This window comes from Spea bombifrons, chromosome 5, assembly GCF_027358695.1.
Source record: "Spea bombifrons isolate aSpeBom1 chromosome 5, aSpeBom1.2.pri, whole genome shotgun sequence".
NCBI lineage: Eukaryota > Metazoa > Chordata > Amphibia > Anura > Pelobatidae > Spea > Spea bombifrons.
Window position 1 is genome coordinate 84,884,381 of NC_071091.1, and position 18,115 is coordinate 84,902,495.

Here is an 18,115-nt window from a genome sequence, read left to right on the forward strand (position 1 = left end):
TTTGGTTGACAACGGATTATAAACATGGATCAGATGCGACGCCTTCAGAAAGCTCTTCCTTACATTATCTAGCAAGCTAACCTTTCAATAGACCATAAAACCTTCCATTCAAGTGCTTAAGTTCTTCGCAAATGCAACTCGCTATAATCAATGGAAAGCTACTTAAATGCTTGTAAGTGTCACACTTCAGCCAAAAGAAGCATGCTTAATATTGAGCTTTTCTTCTTCATCATAAAGTGGTTATTTACAGAGGTCTTAGAAAGAATATATAACAAGTAAGATTCAATCTAAACAACGAAAAACAATAAGCAAGAGCAGTTCAATACAAGCAGTGTAAAAGCTATACAACTGGAAATACGTCACATGTGCAGAAATAAGAACCACTTACAAGTGCTAATGCCATCGAGGTTGGCAGACCGGAACGTGTTACTGACCAGTGAAGCCCTGCTTAGATAAAGGTAGCAGAAGCCCCTACCGTTTATATTGATCAATGTGAAGACAGTTTGAAAAAAGACTTTATTGGTCCCGGGTATTCTAAAAATCTTTAAAACTTCCACACACATCAAGGCTGAAATAGAGTATCATGGTAAAGATGGAGGCCACATGGAAACAGAAAATGAATTACCCCTCAGGCAATATCTATGCCTCTCAGCTGTCAATCAGCTTAGAACTGCCAGACTGTTCTTGCGTTTCTTAGAAGAATACAATTTTTCTTCCTACTGCTAATATTTCCTTATACACATCCAGCCAGCCAGTAGATGTATGCGTTCCCATTTGGAAAAGAAGGTAAATACGATGTATGCACAGCACACGGAAATCTCCGGGTAAGCATTTCTATCTAGAATCCATTTATTAAATGTCAGAATAGGTTATGGTCCTAGTGTTGCGTATAATTTAATAGTAGAATTAAAAGAAAATGCAGCTACTAGACAAAATATGCAACCTTAATTGCAAAACAAAAAAGAGTGCCTAGTCAGCGTGAGAAATAATAATGAAAAAAAAGCCAGACTATGTAGAACTGTTGGGAAAGAGAGCTGTCTCAAAATAATAATAACTATGAAACGGCACAATGGTCCGTTTCTTAGAGGTAGCACTATGCATGAGTTGTAGGTAAAGATTTCTTTTTTTTTTTTTTATTACTACTGATCTGAAACAAGTTTTTTTTTATATTGTGCTAGGTTTCTTTATTACAAGAAAATCTAGTTCTTGCAAAATATGTTTTGGGGTAGCTCTTTGTCATACTACCTGTGCCAAACGATAGAACAGCTCAGTCTTCGTTACCCCAGCTTGACACCGTGAACAATGAAAGCCAATGGCTAAAATGAGCCACCTGATTTAGAACGAAATGACTGGTATATATATCAAACTCTCAGGGAGCTCTCAAAACCTATTTGACTATATCCATTTGACGTCTTCTCCTATTCTTTCTCTAGCAGCATTAACTGTACCAAGAGGCCCCGTGAAAGGATAATGATTTATTACAGCGCCGCATTCATTTAAGCAGGGCATTGCCAATAGTTTCAAAGACAAAATAAATCAAAAGACTGAAAGGGAAAACGATAAGGAACTGCCGCCTACAACTGACTCAATGCCCATTTACTATTTATGGTATATTCTGTATCTGTTATTATCATGTTCTATTCTGTTGTCTGTATCATTCAGACATCTGAATGTTTTTAGTTATCTCTTTAAAATTCGTGGAATATCATTAATAACGAAAAGGGTCTATGGCAACTATAGAGAGAGAAATGTCCTTGGAAGAATTGTATGCATGTAAAATGTGCGGGCTGCTTTTGTAATTGTTGGAAAAGAAAGCAGCATATGAGCGGGGGGGGGGAGCAGTAATAAAAGGACCCCACCGAGGACATCAAGCTATACACTGGAAGCAAATAGGACTATTTGGGGTCACTTAGCGGTTTTCATGGAAAACAATGACATTTCTAGCTGTGCTAACATAATTGCAAAAGTGATGGTTGCTGATAAAAGACCTCCGTACGCCTATGAAGATATTCCAGTAAAAACCATAGCCATTTACAACATTAACGACGTTTACACTGTATTTCGGATCCATTTCATGTTATTTTTATGGACAGAATGTGCTTTTTTATTTTTAAGAAGCAGGAGCACCATTATCTGCTCCTAAAGCTGCCTTTCACATAATCATAAAAAATTCATGTCCAAATTTGCCTACTTTCTTTAATTTCCACAATAAATCAGAATAAGGAATCCTTCCTTTTCACTCCAAACGTCTAACAGATGTTATTTATGAAAGAAAACCCTTTAACCGGTGGTTGAATGGAAGGTATCATGTCCAAAAAAAGAGCACTTGCGTATAATAAAATATATACAGTCAAACGTTATTAAAACCTTAGGCAACCAAGCTATACTTGCCTCTTTCCTCTGGGGTAATGGCGTACATATTCCCCTATATCATGTGCTGATACTGCCAGAACTTGGGGGTCATCAGAAACTTCCAGAAGTTTAGTTAAAATTCTGAAATCAAGAAAAGATAATCAACTATAGGCAAAAAAAAGACATCTGAGAAAATTAAAAAGCCACCCTCAGCGCTGTCCTTTGCAATAAGACATTAGGGTATTACAATCCCTTTTGATTATATTTGAGAACAGCATTTTATTTTGGAATTCATTTATTCAAAAATGTAAATGGCAATAAGATTTCTTTACTACCTCATCCTTGGCTACTAAATGATAACACAATAAGTGAAGTGGCAAGTCTTTTATTCTCCAGGTAATAGAGGAGAAGAGCTCCCATGATGCTTAACTGGTTATTACCAGCATGATGTATGTAAGAACATTTGTATCAGGTATCTATTTAAGGTACAGATCTATACTTTGTGCTAAACCTATTTTGATTCCCATAAGCCATCCATTTTGCATGTTATGGCCTAGCCTACACTTACCTCAATGTAAAGAATGAGATTATAACATAGATCCTGATCTAAGCAAAGTTCCCCTCCACACTAAGAATTGTGTTTGGATATAGTTGTGGACCTTCTTTGCCAACCACTTCCGCATCTTCATCTTCTCTCATTTATTTTATCTTCTCTCTTCATCTGCATCTACACTGACATAACCTGGCTTAAACTTCTGCCAAAATAGCAGCGCTTCCGGTGACGTCCTCTCCCCCCTCATCCCTCAGAGGAGAAGACGTCAACGGAAGTGCCGCTATTTTGCCCTAAGGTGAACTTCCGCCAAAATTGTGACGCATACGCTGAAATCCTATTGCCTGATGGGAGGATCGAGGTAGAGGGCGTCAACAAAATTTCCGCGATTTTGTGGAAGTTCACCTTAGGGTGAAATCATGGCACTTTCGGTGACGCAGATTCTCTCCACAGACTGCAAATGTGGCAAAAGTTTGCAATAACGATAAAGGAGAGAAGATGAAAAGGCAGAAGGTAGAAGATGAAAAACAAGAAGAGGTAGGAATAGTCATCAGAGAATGTAGGGAAACATTTAGAGAGTGTTAGAGTGAACAAGAATGAGAATGCGAGCATGAATGTGGGCACTGAATCTTATTTCATCTAAACCAAATTGGCAGGGACCGAAAACAAATGGGCCAAAAATGAACCAAAGTATTTGTCCAAATAGTATTTGGCCTATTTGCACATGTCTAATACACATATACATACATGTGATTACTATATGAATATAATGATAATTTGGATAATCATTCTGCGCACAAATATAAAATTAGCCTCCAGTCCAAAGAATGAAACGAGGCCAAACTTGTCAAAACTTATTTTTTCTATTAAAACTGATAATGTTAAAGGTAATTTTAATCTACTGCGGATATCTATAACACAAAAGAAACTCAGTTAATTTATACATCACAGTGAAACGAACATCTTTTATCTGCAAAGGAGATTGAGAACTCTAACTGCATAGAACATTACCGGGTAATTTTCTTTTCATGAAACTAAATTTAAACACAGTGTTACATTTCCGTTAGAGACTGAAACTGCCTGGATTCAAAAACAGTGAATGTGATATTATAAAACAAGAGACTTTAGCCCAATCACTATACATTATAATCGTAACAATATAGCATTAAAGGCTACTTTACCTGCATTTATTTTTTTTTTCACTACTCTTTCTGGGATAAATAATGAAATAGCTACTGCTGTTTTAAACAGGTTTTCGTTTTGCATCCTATGTATGTAAAGATTTTGGAAAATAATGATATATAAATGATACGCTATATGCTTTTTTTTTTTTTTTTTTTTACAAAATAAAATAAAATGAAGTGGACATTGTCTATAAGGTTTCCTTACTTCAAGAGTTCATAGTTTTTCTCATTCAATCTTCCAGCATTCTCTCTCCAAAATTTCTCTGATTTGTGTACTGGGCTCCATTCCAATCTTCCTGATTTCAACTCGGAACTGTACTCATCAAATGAGCTGCAAGTGTGAAGACAAAAACATTGAACAATAATGCTACTGAGGGGTTTGTATGCAAACATAACACTGGAGTGTCTGACGCCTTGTTTGAAATGTATAAATACACAGATCCAGAATCTCAAGTGATTATGATTAAGAAAAAAAAAAGCTGTGAGAACAGAATGGAGTCATAAATTTAAAAAAAAGTCCACTGGTTGCTTTGGTGATGAGACCACTTTCTAAGATAGATATAGACCTATAACTTTATTTTCCCCATATGTATTTGGATATTTGCCACTAAAGTCCATAGAATAAATAATAATAATCTAATTCTTCACCTTTTCATAATGAACTCAAAGAATTATTAACACTAATCAATAAATCAAAAGTTTATTCTTTAATTTACAAAATTTCACACTGATCTTAAAAATAAAATGATTTGAATATGAATTCCTGGCTATGTTGAAAATGTACATTAAAAATGCAAGTACAGTGTCATAAATATTGGCACATTATCATTGTGGTGTTTTTAGTCGAGTTTCACTTACTTTGAAAATAATTTGGTATCGCAAGTAAGCAACCCTAGCATAAGCATCAATGTATAGAATGGTTATCGTTTTAGAAGTACATATGGTAAAGTATATACCGTATTTCCTCGATTATAAGACGACCCTGATTATAAGACGACCCCCCAAAATCTGAATATTAACTTATGAAAAAAAGAAAAAGCCTGAATATAAGACGACCCTGTAGGAAAAAAGTTTTACCAGTAAATGTTAGTTCATGTAAACTATGTGAACAATTGTTTGTTAATAAAAGCTATGATTGAGAAAAATATTTTGTTTTTATTTCCTTTTTTTTTTCCAACCTGCCCCCCCAGTTATGCACATCTGCCCCCAGGCTTGCCACTCTGCCCCAGAAATGCCTTATACCCCATATATGCCACTGTGCCCCATGATACGCCTTTTAACCCTCTATATGCCACTGTGCCCCATGATATGCCTTTTGACCCCTATGTGCCACTCTGCCTCCAGAAATGCCTTATACCCCTATATGCCACTCTGGCATTTAGGGGGTTAAGGGGCATATTATGGGGCAGAGTGGCATATAGGGAGGTAAAAGGCATTTCAGGAGGCAGAGTGGTATTATAGGGGTTAAAAGGCATTTCACAGAGCACTCTGCCTCCAGAAATGCCTTACACCCCCCATTTAACACTCCCCCTCCCTCCTCCAAACTTACCGGTGCTTCTGAGTGGGGGGGGGCGCATAACACAGGAGGATCCTGGTCCCCTGCATCTGAGCCCCCGGTGCTTAGTCCGGGCAGCATGTAGAGCTCCACGCGAATCACGTAGAGCTCTACACGCTGCCCGGACTAAGCACCGGGGACTCAGAAGCACCGGTAAGTTGGAGGGGGGGGGCATAACACAGGAGGATCCAGGTCCCCTGCATCCTCCTGTGTTATGCCCCCCCTCCAACTTACCGGTGCTTCTGAGTCCCCAGTGCTTAGTCTGGGCAGCGTGTAGATCTCTACGCGATTGTATCGTGTAGAGCTCTACGCGATTGTATCGTGTAGAGCTCTACGCGATTGTATCGTGTAGAGCTCTACGCGATTGTATCGCGTAGAGCTCTACACGCAGCCCGGATGAAGCACCGGGGACTCAGAAGCACCGGTAAGTTGGGGGGGTTAACACAGGAGGATCCAGGTCCCCTGCATCGCTGCGGGGGATCTGGATCTTAGTCTCATAATCAGACCTATTTGAGGTCTGATTATAAGACGACCCTGATTATAAGACGAGGGGTATTTTTCAGAGCATTTGCTCTGGAAAAAACCTCGTCTTATAATCAAGCAATTACGGTATATTGAATATGAGGTCCTCGTACAATACTCGGGTCTTTCCCTTTAAAACTTGTTGAATATTTCTCATAAATCAACCGAACAGCACAGAGCCTATTGCGCAATAAGTCATTCTTTGTCTAAAGAAGCTTTCTTTTTAATGAGCACAGATGCCTGCGATCACTAATACAGGCTACTTACATCCTATGAATATTAATAAGACACACATTTAACTTTCATCAAATAGCCTCTTGGCTGCTAGAAATGGATCAATCAATTCCCTCTGCAAAACAAGCATGCGACTATTTAAAGATTTCACTTAGGAAACACTTAAAAGAAGCTGCTTGAAAGGATCACATAAGGTTCAGCACAGCAAAGAGGTCGCTTGAGCCATAATGAGCAGGGAAAAGCAGAAATGTCAGCTGCCGGACCTCTAAATGCCAACACAATCCTATTCTACCAAATGAAAAGTAATTCATGCACAGCGGGCAAGTACCGAAATCTGAGGAAGGCCAGATCACAGGCATAGAAGATTGTGTACAGATACCCAGTGTGATTGATGCCGTTTTATAAAAGCACCTAATTATCTGGACAGACTGGTTTAAAAGATATCGGAGACGTGACCAGTTTCACATTATATGGCACTGAACATTATTATAAGCTTGTGACCGACTCATAGACAGCGACGAGTGTCTAAAAATAAATAAATAAATAAGAATTTCTACAGCTTCCATTATCTCGTATAACAGCAAGAGATGCAGTGGATCTGTACAACTGTTTCTCCTGTCAAACACAAGTGGAGAACCATGATAGTAGATAGGGTTTCAGAAAGGCCTTTGACATACAAGTCATACCCAACAGAGCAATTGAAATGATGTGCTGCAGAGGGAAGGGGGAGAAGCCCTGGTCGAAGATGCATAGGAGGGTCATCAAAGAAACAAATATGTACAATATTTGATACAGAACAACATGTAACAGCAACACCATTTTTCTATGATGGCGGCTGATCATATCCCCTCTCCCCGATATGACAATTGCAGGGTACACTCTGACTCAAGCGTTGTCAACTAACTTTACCGCAATTACGTATTTTTTAAACATAAATTTACACACAAACAGCAGGCTTTCAGGTAGCAAGGTGTTTAGCAAGTCATTTACACATACTTGCTCAGCTATAGCTCTTTAAAGCAATGGGTAAAAAGAAAATGTAAACCACAAATTAAAAGAAGAGGAGGTCCCATGACATGTCCGCTCACACGAGTTTATTCACCAAAGAGAGGTTTAAAGAAAAGCTTGCAAGAGACTTTCATCTCCATCTGCAAGAATGACTTTACATTCTAAATGGCCAATCCCTATGAGACTGGGTTCCAGGAACAGCTTGGAAGGCCCTGTATAAAAAGGCATATTTTAACGAAAAGTCACCTTGCTGACTGATCCATGCATTAAGCAGGGCCCTCTCAACTCTTATAGCTAGAAAATTTAACAAGAGACAACCCTTTACAAAGCACAGTGAACTCAGGGAGTTTAACACCACTTTCGCTATCTCTTTAGTGAACAAACCATGAATTCACTAAACCACAGACTTAAGAGAGTGCATAATCCTATATGTTATGACACACACTTACTGGCCACTTTATAAAAGGTACACCTTCCTAGTACCGGGTTGGACCACCTTTTAACGATGCTCAGTTGGTACTATGGGGCCCAAGGTGTGCCAAGACAATGTCCCACACACCCTTACACCACCAGCCTGAACCTCATGAATCCCTGCTTTCATGTTGTTACTCCAAAGTCTGACCCTGTGATCTGAATGTCGCAGCTGGAATCGAGACTCGTCAGACTAGGCAATGTTCTTCCAGTCTTCTATTGTCCAATTTTGGTGAGTTTGTGCGAATTGTAGCCTCAGTTTCCTGTTCTTAGCTGACAGGAGGCACCCGGTGGGGTCTTCTGCTGCTGTAGTCCATCTGCTTCAATGTTCGACGTGTTGTGCGTTCAGAGATGGTATTCTGCATACCTTGGTTGTAACGAGTGGTTATTCGAGTAACTGTTGCCTTTCATCTCGAACCAGTCTACCCATTCTCCTCTGACCTCAACCAGGCATTTTCGTCCACACAACTGCCGCTTACTGTATATTTTCTCTTTTTTGGACCATTCTCTGTAAACCCTATAGATGGTTGTGTGTGAAAACCCCAGTAGATCAGCAGTTTCTGAAATACTCAGATCAATCCACCTTGCACCAACAACCATGCCACGTTCAAAGTCACTTATATCCCCTTTCTTCCCCATTCTGATGCTTGGTTGGAACTTCAGCAAGTTGTCTTGACCACGTCTACATGCCTAAATGCATTGAGTTCCTGCCATGTGATTGGCTGATTAGCTATTTGTGTTAACAAGCAATTGAACAGGTGTACCTAATAAAGTGGCCAGTGAGTGTAGATGACCTCTACCCAAACTGTGATTCCATTTTTCATCTTTAAGTTTTAAAGACAAATAAAAGTCAAACATTTTCAGGGTGCCTGCGAGGATCCATACATGTTCAGATTCTGACAACATTTAAAATTGTGTGCTCTCGATTGCAGGGCATCACCAAGGGTTACATTTAGGGACTTTCTAATCTTCTCTTGACTATTCGAAACTCCGGAAAGCTAAAGGATCAGCCTTAAAAGGACCCTGGGAAACCAAAATTAAACCATGTACAAGCTGTAAGTTATGACTGCGAGCACAATTTTTTTTTAAAGAACTGTGATTTCTTTTTTTTTTATATCAATACACATTATTGTGCCATAGAAAACATGTCAGCTGTTAAAGAAACTAAAATAAAATGTTTTATCTAATTCAGACTACCACGTATTTGTTAATTTTCGTATCAGTTTAACAAGAGTTAGTTCTAGTTTTTAGAATTCTTTGGAATTCTTTTGATGGTCAGAATTGTACTTGTTTTTCAGGATTCCTTGGATTAGATTAAAGTGCAGTTTAAAGACAAGCCTACCAGAACAGAAAAATAGAAAAAAAAACTAAAACTAATCAAAAGCTTTTTATGAACAAATGCCCTACTTCAAATCTAAGGCTCAGTAAAAGGTTGGATTATTTATGATTACTTTTGTTATTATTTTGGGGAAATTATTATTTTTTAACGAATAAAAGTAAGCTTCTCTATTAATTATTATTAATGTGATCAAAACATGTGTTCTAGGAATACAAGCTTTTAAAATTGGTTTCAAGGGAATGAGGATAATTTGTCTATTTTGGTTTAAGACAATAATAACCCTGTTACTTTACTGCACATTTAAAATAAACATTTTCAGTACCATAAAAAAGTTTTGAAATTAAAAATTCAGTTCACTACACAATAAAACAGAACACAATTGCTGGTGATCTAAACTTAAAACCAGTTGAAAAAACTTTTACTGATCCGAGGGCAGCATTACAGAGACAAATACTGGCCTCCACTCTTTGTTTAGTGCTTGTTAGCATTGTTGAGGTCATAGATCAGCGCTAGGGTACTGTTACTGTATAATGTAATTGGACTGGGCAATGCCAAACCAATATTTGGAAGCACATTTTTCTCTAAACACAGTCAGGCTTAGTAGCCAATGACAAACTACATCTAATGAAATATCATGTTATGTAAAAATGTGTAACAATCCATTATTAAATTCATGGTGCGTATTTTATAGAAAACAAAATCCAAGCCCATTATGACACAAACAATATTTAAGGGACTGCAGCATCTTTATCCATAATCTCCATGGTTCATAGATCTTTGGAATAAGTTTTGATAGAGCTAATTCTGCAGACACATATACAAATATATTATACTGTACCTCAAATCCTGGACACTTTCTCCAAGTTTTTCCAAAAGGAATTTGATATCTTCGACAATATCTTCATCATCATACTTCTGCTGTTCCAGGTTCTCCAGCTGTTTCAGCACTTTGCACTGAATCATGGCGAGTGCATACTCCTGGCGGGTCTCTCTTTCAGTGGATTTTTCGAATAGGTTCTGCAATTAGATGCACAGATTGATCACACTGACTCAAGCAAACAAACAAAAAAAAGTTGTGTTTTTCGAAACCGTCAGTACGGTTTTAAGTGTTGCCATGTCAGCAGGTCTACAATGCCGTGTGCAGCCGGTAAATTATGTTGAAATTCAATTTTGGATATAAATGTAGGTGAAAAAAAAGGTACAGGTCAAATGTTACCATCACAGAGAACTTAAATAATTGATAATCTGTCAAGCAATAATCTATAAAAGTGCACATACACAAATGTTCTGAAAGCAATGACAATAATAGGACTGCTAATAGAAAACACATTCATAATGTTATTTAGGAAGAAAATAACAGTAATAAATATATTCTGAAACTGTATTTAAGGCATCAATATAAATGATTTTTCACCTGATTTAAGAAAATTGTGACCATAAAAAAGTGAATGACAAAACTGTCTTTATTGCAGACAAAATCATAGTATTGAAATTGTTATATCAATATTGATTTCATAAGTTAATTGATCCATAATAATATCCATAACGTTTTATCTGACTAGACTGCTATGAACAGCATCCAATCAGCAAATGTAGATCATTAGAAACAGGTTTCATATGTGCTTTGTAGTGTTTTGCATTCCATTGGAAAGCCATGACAGAAATTATTATCCGTGGTTGTGGTTTTAAACCTTGCCTTTTTCTAACCTATATTTTTAACCACTACTAATTGCTGTGCTAAAAATGCTCACTAATTCCATAACAGATGTATGATTTGTCACCAGGTAAGTGAAACTCGTTGTGGGAGAGCATCAAGCACATTGTGTCCCGAGTTGCTCTATACAGAGAAGACTTGAAGGACTTGGGGAAATGAAGACCAACGGAGTGTCACATCTCATATTTGATAATCAAAAGCTCTGGGTATAGTGAGCAGTAAACTGTTCCACTAAAGAGTGACTACAATACATCATTACTACAGGCATTTTTTTAATGTAATCTTGGTACATAAGCTAAAGATATGTTTCTACTTTTTATTTTGCACAGAGTGGTTTTATTGAGCATATTTTTATATTTTATGGTGATTTCATTATGTATAGCATGGAGAAGAGAAGATAGGGATGTGATAAGTTCCTTAAAATGTATTAAAATGTTTCTAACAAAGTACAAAAATAGTATAGTTCAAAGCTGAATGGATATTAGAACACAGTCTAAAATTAGAGGGTCCGTGGCTTTACAACATGAAAAACAGGCAGTATGGGTGGGCTAATTGGTTGTTATCCGCCGTCAAGTTCTACGATTCCATGTTAAAGGCATCGTTACATCAGTCAATAACAATAATAAGGGAAAATAGACTTTCTGAATCAGAATTTAACGGAAGATAAGACCCATTCTAGTCAACTTGTTCTCTCCTGCTGAAACAAAAGAAACTGTGGAAAATTCACCGAATTTCACTTGCTGCTTCTTTTAAATGAAAGCAATTAACATCATTTGAAGTGTTCTGAATCCAGACAGTTCAGAAAGACTGACTTTCAATACCGAACGAACAAAAGGGTGACATACTTTGAAAGCTGCTAGAATGATTCTTGTCACTTTCTCTTTGACAGATTCCTGGAGGATGTCTGACAGAACCGGCACGATGTTGTATCGTCGAAGATACTCGCACATTTGCGGGCTGAACGCGAGAAGCCAGAGTGAAAAGATCATTTGATATTGAAGCTGAAATCCGCATTTGTTACTCAGGACTGCCATGATACTGAAAATAGAAGAACAAAAGCATGTTCAATGCACTGGTATGGGGTTTTTCATATCTCCGTGATGTATTCACTAAACAGGGAGTTTGCCGCAGAAATGAACCTTTAAGCTCGGTGATTTCAGTAAACATTCTAAAGGGCCTTGGTAAGCGTCTCCTACAAGAATATAATGAATGACACATAAATCACTAATAGGGCTTTTGAGAAATCCACAATATATATCGGTTTGTCTTAGTCTGTAAACTCTACTCTTGTCATATGCCCTTAATATGTGTATTGTAAGAAGTGCTAATTGTAGAATATAGCTTTTCCCAATATAATTATATATTCCTTCCACGATTAGATATCATATAATGCCGATCTTCATTTAAATGTAATTTCCCTGTTGTTAAGACAGAAAACTTACTATAAAGACATGCTGAACTTTTCTTTCAAGCGCGCTTTTCTGCTGCTATTTGTGAAATCCTACATTTTTCTATAATCATATTACTAGTATTCACAAAATGCTCCTAAATCCATGGTGACGGTAATTACTCAAGCCATCCTTAGCACTTATTATTAAAAGTGTATAAGAACTCTTACCAGTTGACACCATCTGCTTCAACCCACGCAAAGCGATATTCATTAACCCTAAGCATCAGCTGCAGGCATCCAGCAACACACTGTACATACTGCGAGCTCTGCAAACGCAAATAACATCAGGCTATAAGCCGATTGAAAGACAGAGGGCAATTATTTCATTTCAGAGAAGATATTTAGTTAGAGAAAGAAAGAAAATGCATCAAATAAAACGGTTGATTTATATTGGATTAGGGAAAAAATGGAATTGCAGTGAATTAGGAAAGTGGCCAATTAGGGGACGCTGAACATTTTGACCATTTCTCCCACTCAGATCTCAATGTGGAGGTGAGAAGAGAAACACATAATTTATTGCTACTAAGAGAAAAAACACTATTGTGCCACACCAGTTAGCAAAGAATTGCATATGAACTCCTCAAAATAACACTATTCCAAAAACTAGACAAGTATAAAAAAAAAGAATGCAGATTTGATGATCAAATAACAAGATAAATGCTTATTTAGGATGTGCAATTCTATAGTGTGCTTTTATCTATTAATGAAACCATTGTGATGTGCAGGAGACCAGTAGAGTCAAGTTGATACCTATATTGACTGAGTAGATTTAGAGTAGAAGCTTTCGGGATCTCTCTCTGGTCTCTTCCTCAGGCATATTATACAAAATAAATGCAAAAACGCATCACATTGGAAAGATTAGACCCAGGCCTAAAATCTTTGATCAGTCAGTGGTGGTTTAATATGGTGGATTAGAGGAGTCGAGACGTTGTTCGCACTTCTAGTGGTGCCAGGTTGTCTAGAGCTCTGGTTAGGTCTATTGGGATGTATGCATTTATCAATATTTTACCAGTGTGCCGATAAAATTCACGTGTAATCAAAACCCTATGGCTAGTATTCATAAGAACGACATAGGTGTTAATTCCCTAACGTAATTGATCAAGTATAGATAGAACAGTACAGCGTTTTATCCCTGAAAACATATTATCATTTACATAATTATAAATAAATATACAATTGATTGCCAGGGAAGCAGATGTCGGGAGATGATTAGAACCCCTGTCGCCTTTTTAAACAGGTACCTCATCGGTCATAAGAGCTGTTGACATATGACATTTGGTAAACTATTTCCCCCCCACAAAGCACTTACTAATTCATAAAGTGCTATAAGAATGGAAAAATAAAGTAAGGCAAGAATGTCTAAAAAGGACCAACGAAGATCCCTGCATCTAAAAATACAAAACCAAGTCCATTAACCAAGAACAGCACATTTACCTCGTATTTTGATCAATAATGATAATGGCAATTAAATGCAATTACAGTCGAAGTGAACTCAATGGGTTCAACAAGACCATTAAAATTAAAGTAAGGCTATAATAGTCTGATGAAATCCTACTGCAGAAATCTTGGGCAAGAAATGTTATTAAATTGAAGAAGAAAAAAAAAGATGTTTTTAGATGTTTTTAGATGTATCATTATAGGTTAGCTTTTAGCAGAAGGACACAAGGTAAGCTCTTTCACTGCTATGGGAATTACAAGTTCATTTTCCAGCCTTCTAAATTAACAATACACATAGCCAATTACATATCCGTTACCACAATGTTCTGTAGGAACAATTACATTCAGAAGGGTTTTTACAAAATAAATTAATGCAATAAGAACAGTAAATCGACAATGCAACTTTAATGAAATAAAAAGTTATGTAGAAGCCACTTCTCTCCACGACAAACAAAAGGGACAGACTGATATTCTGCAAAAGGTACAGGGATTGGACTGCTGAGGACTGGGGTAAAGTCATTTTCTCTGATGAATCCACTTTCTGATTGTTTGGGGCATCCGAAAAAAAAAGGTTATCCGGAGAAGAAAAGGTGAGCGCTACCATCAGTCCTGTGTCATGCCAACAGTAAAGCATCCTGAGACCATTCATGTGTGGGGTTGCTTCTCAGCCAAGGGAGTGGGCTCACTCACAATGAATAGAACACAGGCATGAATAAAGAATGGTTCCAACACATCCTTCAAGAGCAACTTCTCCCAACCATCCAACAACAGTTTGGTGATGAACAATGCCTTTTCCAGCATGATGGAGCACCTTGCCATAAGGCAAAAGTAATAATTAAGTGGCTCGGGGAACAAAACATCGAAATTCTGGGTCTATGGCCAGGAAACTCCCCACACCTTAATCCCATTGAGAACTTGTGGTCAATCCTCAAAAGGCGGGCGGACAAACAAAAACCCACAAATTCTGACAAACTCCAAACAGTGATCAGCGAGGATGTGACCGAGAAGTAAATTGCCAGCATGCCAGAGCGGATCGCAGAGGTCTTGAAAAAGAGGGGTCAACACTGCAAATATTGACTCTTTGCATAAACTTAATGCAATTGTCAATAAAAAGCCTTTGACACTTATGAAATTCATTATACCATAGTAACATCTGGCAAACATATCTAAGAACACTGAAGCAGCAAAGTTCGTGAAGACCAATAGTTCATTCTCGTTCTCAAAACTTTTGGCCACGACTGTATATCTATCACTATAGCACCAGTGCAGCTGTATCACAAACACTGTTCACGTGCTCATAGGGAAGAATGGTTAACCTTTTCTGCCTGCAATAAACCATGATGGGAAAAAAAAGTGTCATACATGGAATGTGAATAAAATCCATAAGTAAGGAATCCACTTGCAGGATTGTTTTACCATTTAAAAAGGATCAATTATGTGAGCTGTAGATTATCATCATGATGGCGAGATGGAAAAGCTGCATTGGTAGAATACGGTTTTAATGATGCAGACTCTTATTAACCTAAATTAGACACTCACACATATCATTTTTAGTTAATTTACTAAGGTTGCTATCAATACATGATTTTCCATTACGTAATTTCCACGGTCATCCTTGTAATCGCGTGTCATGAAATGTCAGACACTCAAACTAGATCCAGCCTGGAAGTGCAGGTAGGACAACTATACTAGACTATACATTTTAATCAAACTACAGTAGTGAACTCAACAGGTAGAAAGAACCATTATCATTGAAAGATGCCTAGGAAACAGAGTATATTTGGGCCACACAAAATAAACAGATGCGGTATTACAATAGGTTTCCAATAATACTCACGTCGCTGGGCGAGACAGTTCCTGTTTCCACTGCGCTGCCACTTCCCCGTAATTTCTGTGGTACAAAAATGTATTTTGTGATTTACATGTATGATTAATGAAGTCAATAAGTTAAAATAGTCAACATACTTTCCTTCGGAGGATAACACAAGGTCTTTTATTAAAAAGGTGCTCGGGTGTCCAACTCTTGGCTAGTATTTTTAGATATCCAAGAATATCCAACAGTGATATATAGTGTTGTTGTGGGACTCAAGACCTGAGTTGGATAATTCTGGTATAAGGTGTAAACATTTATTGGTGATCACGCAGCTAAAAAGCCTCCAAACACATTAAAGACAGGGTTTCCAGTTTTCACGTAGGTCACACAAATGATTCCAGGTGTTTCAAGAGGATACGCTACTGTGCTACATCTCACAGTAACACGTTTAGAAAGTGTGCTATCCTTCACACACAACTAATACGTTTATTGTGTCAAGGTACGTGATCTGGCAAGCAAACCTCTTAAAGGGATTCATTATTATTATTATTTTTGATTTACATAGTGCCAACAGTTTACGCAGCGCTTAATACAATACATAAATTCAAGGGGTATGACAAGACGAGAATTGACAGACTAAGACAAACCGATACATTAGGTTGAGAGAGCCCTGCTCACACGCTTACAATCTTGAGACATGTACCTCCAGGACTCAATTCGGGTACTAGTGGTTGAAAATGCATGTTTTGCCTTTTAACTGCGTGTCTAAACACAAAATGAGTGGTCATGGAATCTACACAGAATGAAACAGGAAGCAGTTTCTCCCATGCAAAGGGTGCACAGAGTATTAGCGTGTCTCAACTTAATACATAAAAGTATTTTACAGATGGATACATGTTCAGAGGGAGAGAACGTTAGAACAAGAGACATAATCTAAAACTAGAGGATCAGTGGCTTAGATGTAATATAAGGAGGTTTGACTTTAGGGAGAAGGTGGTAGATGAATGGAACAGCCTCCCAGCATGAAATAAGCATAAAGGTGTCCCGAAGACGAGACCAAGGACTGTTTTTTTAAATCAGAAGAAAACAGGAGAACTAGATGAGATGATTGATAACCATCAATATATTTTTAGCTTTACATTTTCTTCAGTGTTTTGCGGGCAGACTTCTTTTTTTCCCCATTACGCAGAGTAAATAACTCTAAACCAAGTGAGATATCAATATCTAATGAACTAGCAATAACCATTAAATCTGAGCCAGTTTATAAAGAAATCGAAAGAAATTGTTAAGTATATTTCATACAGCTACCTGTGAGCTTAGCTGGGTTTTAATCCAATTGAAGTAGTAATTCAAATCACTGCCTTCCATCAATTCTCTCCCCCAAGCAGCCAATTTCGCAATTATGCGTGCAGCCTGAAAGAATAAACCAAAATACATATACAGATTTCTTTTATGAAACCATTAAAAAGAAGATTCTCTTTGAAGGACACATCATTCTCAGTCTTTACCTTGTGTAACCTACGCCCACACTACAACATACTGAATCATTTTTTTGAGGTTAAAAAATAAGAAAAAAAACATCAAGTTCAGCCACTCAAGTGCCGCTTGTTAAAACCTTTACAAAAATAATAATAATTTAGTTTAACGGGTAATATTAGATTACTAAAAACGCCAAAAGCAAGCTTTAATTTGCATTCTAGCCATTATATTTGATTTTCCTTTGTATGCTTTATTGTCAACGGTTTCTTTAACGTTCTGATGCTATTTAACTGTATCACTAAGCAAAACGGCAGTTTATGTTTATTCATCACATTTGTAAAGTATGAGATAAGTGGTTGTCGAGGCATGGGAGGCAAATAACATATCTCATATGAGGTCGCACTCTCCAAATCCACCTCCACCACCTTATGAAAGCTGGATACGATCGTGTAAAATAAACAAATAAGTAAAAGATATCTTTCAGTGTGGAGTGGAGGTGCTGATCACTCGCGTGATTACTTACACACAGACTTGTGTTTGAATGGAAACATACGAGCTTCTCCTATAACAAACAATCCTATCCATGCCTGTGACCAAGTATAAGTGTATGAAATATACAATCTAGCGAAGCTGCTGGTTTCTATGTAAAGAGACAACTTTTTGACTTTTCTATAAAGAGCAAAGAAAATTACTTTGATCAAACTAGCCCCATAATTAAAATCTATTTAAAAAAAAACTTGCACTTAAAATTGTACTTAATATTCAATATAATATATATATATATATATATATATATATATATATATATATATTATATTAAACATAATACTCAATATTCATATAAATCAAAATCAAGTGAAAACATACCTGTTTATTTTTGGATACCATGTTTCTATTATTGTTAATGTTTTAGCGATGGAAATTATGTTTTCTTGGATATGAATACACTGATCTGATACAATGATGTGAAATTCTTAAAAAAATAAAATAAATAAAAAACAGGCTAA

At 37.1% G+C, this 18,115-nt stretch overlaps 1 protein-coding gene across 3 annotated transcripts in view; it reads right to left on the bottom strand.

Moving 5' to 3' along the window:
- ATP6V1H (ATPase H+ transporting V1 subunit H) overlaps positions 1-18,115 on the bottom strand; it is a 40,869-nt gene that overhangs the window by 15,409 nt on the left and 7,345 nt on the right. For all 3 annotated transcript variants that reach the window (XM_053467677.1, XM_053467678.1, XM_053467679.1), the window contains exons 7-13: positions 16,938-17,042; positions 15,654-15,707; positions 12,548-12,645; positions 11,775-11,967; positions 10,054-10,232; positions 4,292-4,417; positions 2,392-2,493 (exon numbers count right to left, since the gene is read on the bottom strand). In XM_053467677.1, the coding sequence (XP_053323652.1) occupies positions 2,392-2,493; positions 4,292-4,417; positions 10,054-10,232; positions 11,775-11,967; positions 12,548-12,645; positions 15,654-15,707; positions 16,938-17,042 (857 nt within the window). The remainder of the gene's footprint in view (positions 1-2,391; positions 2,494-4,291; positions 4,418-10,053; positions 10,233-11,774; positions 11,968-12,547; positions 12,646-15,653; positions 15,708-16,937; positions 17,043-18,115) is intronic.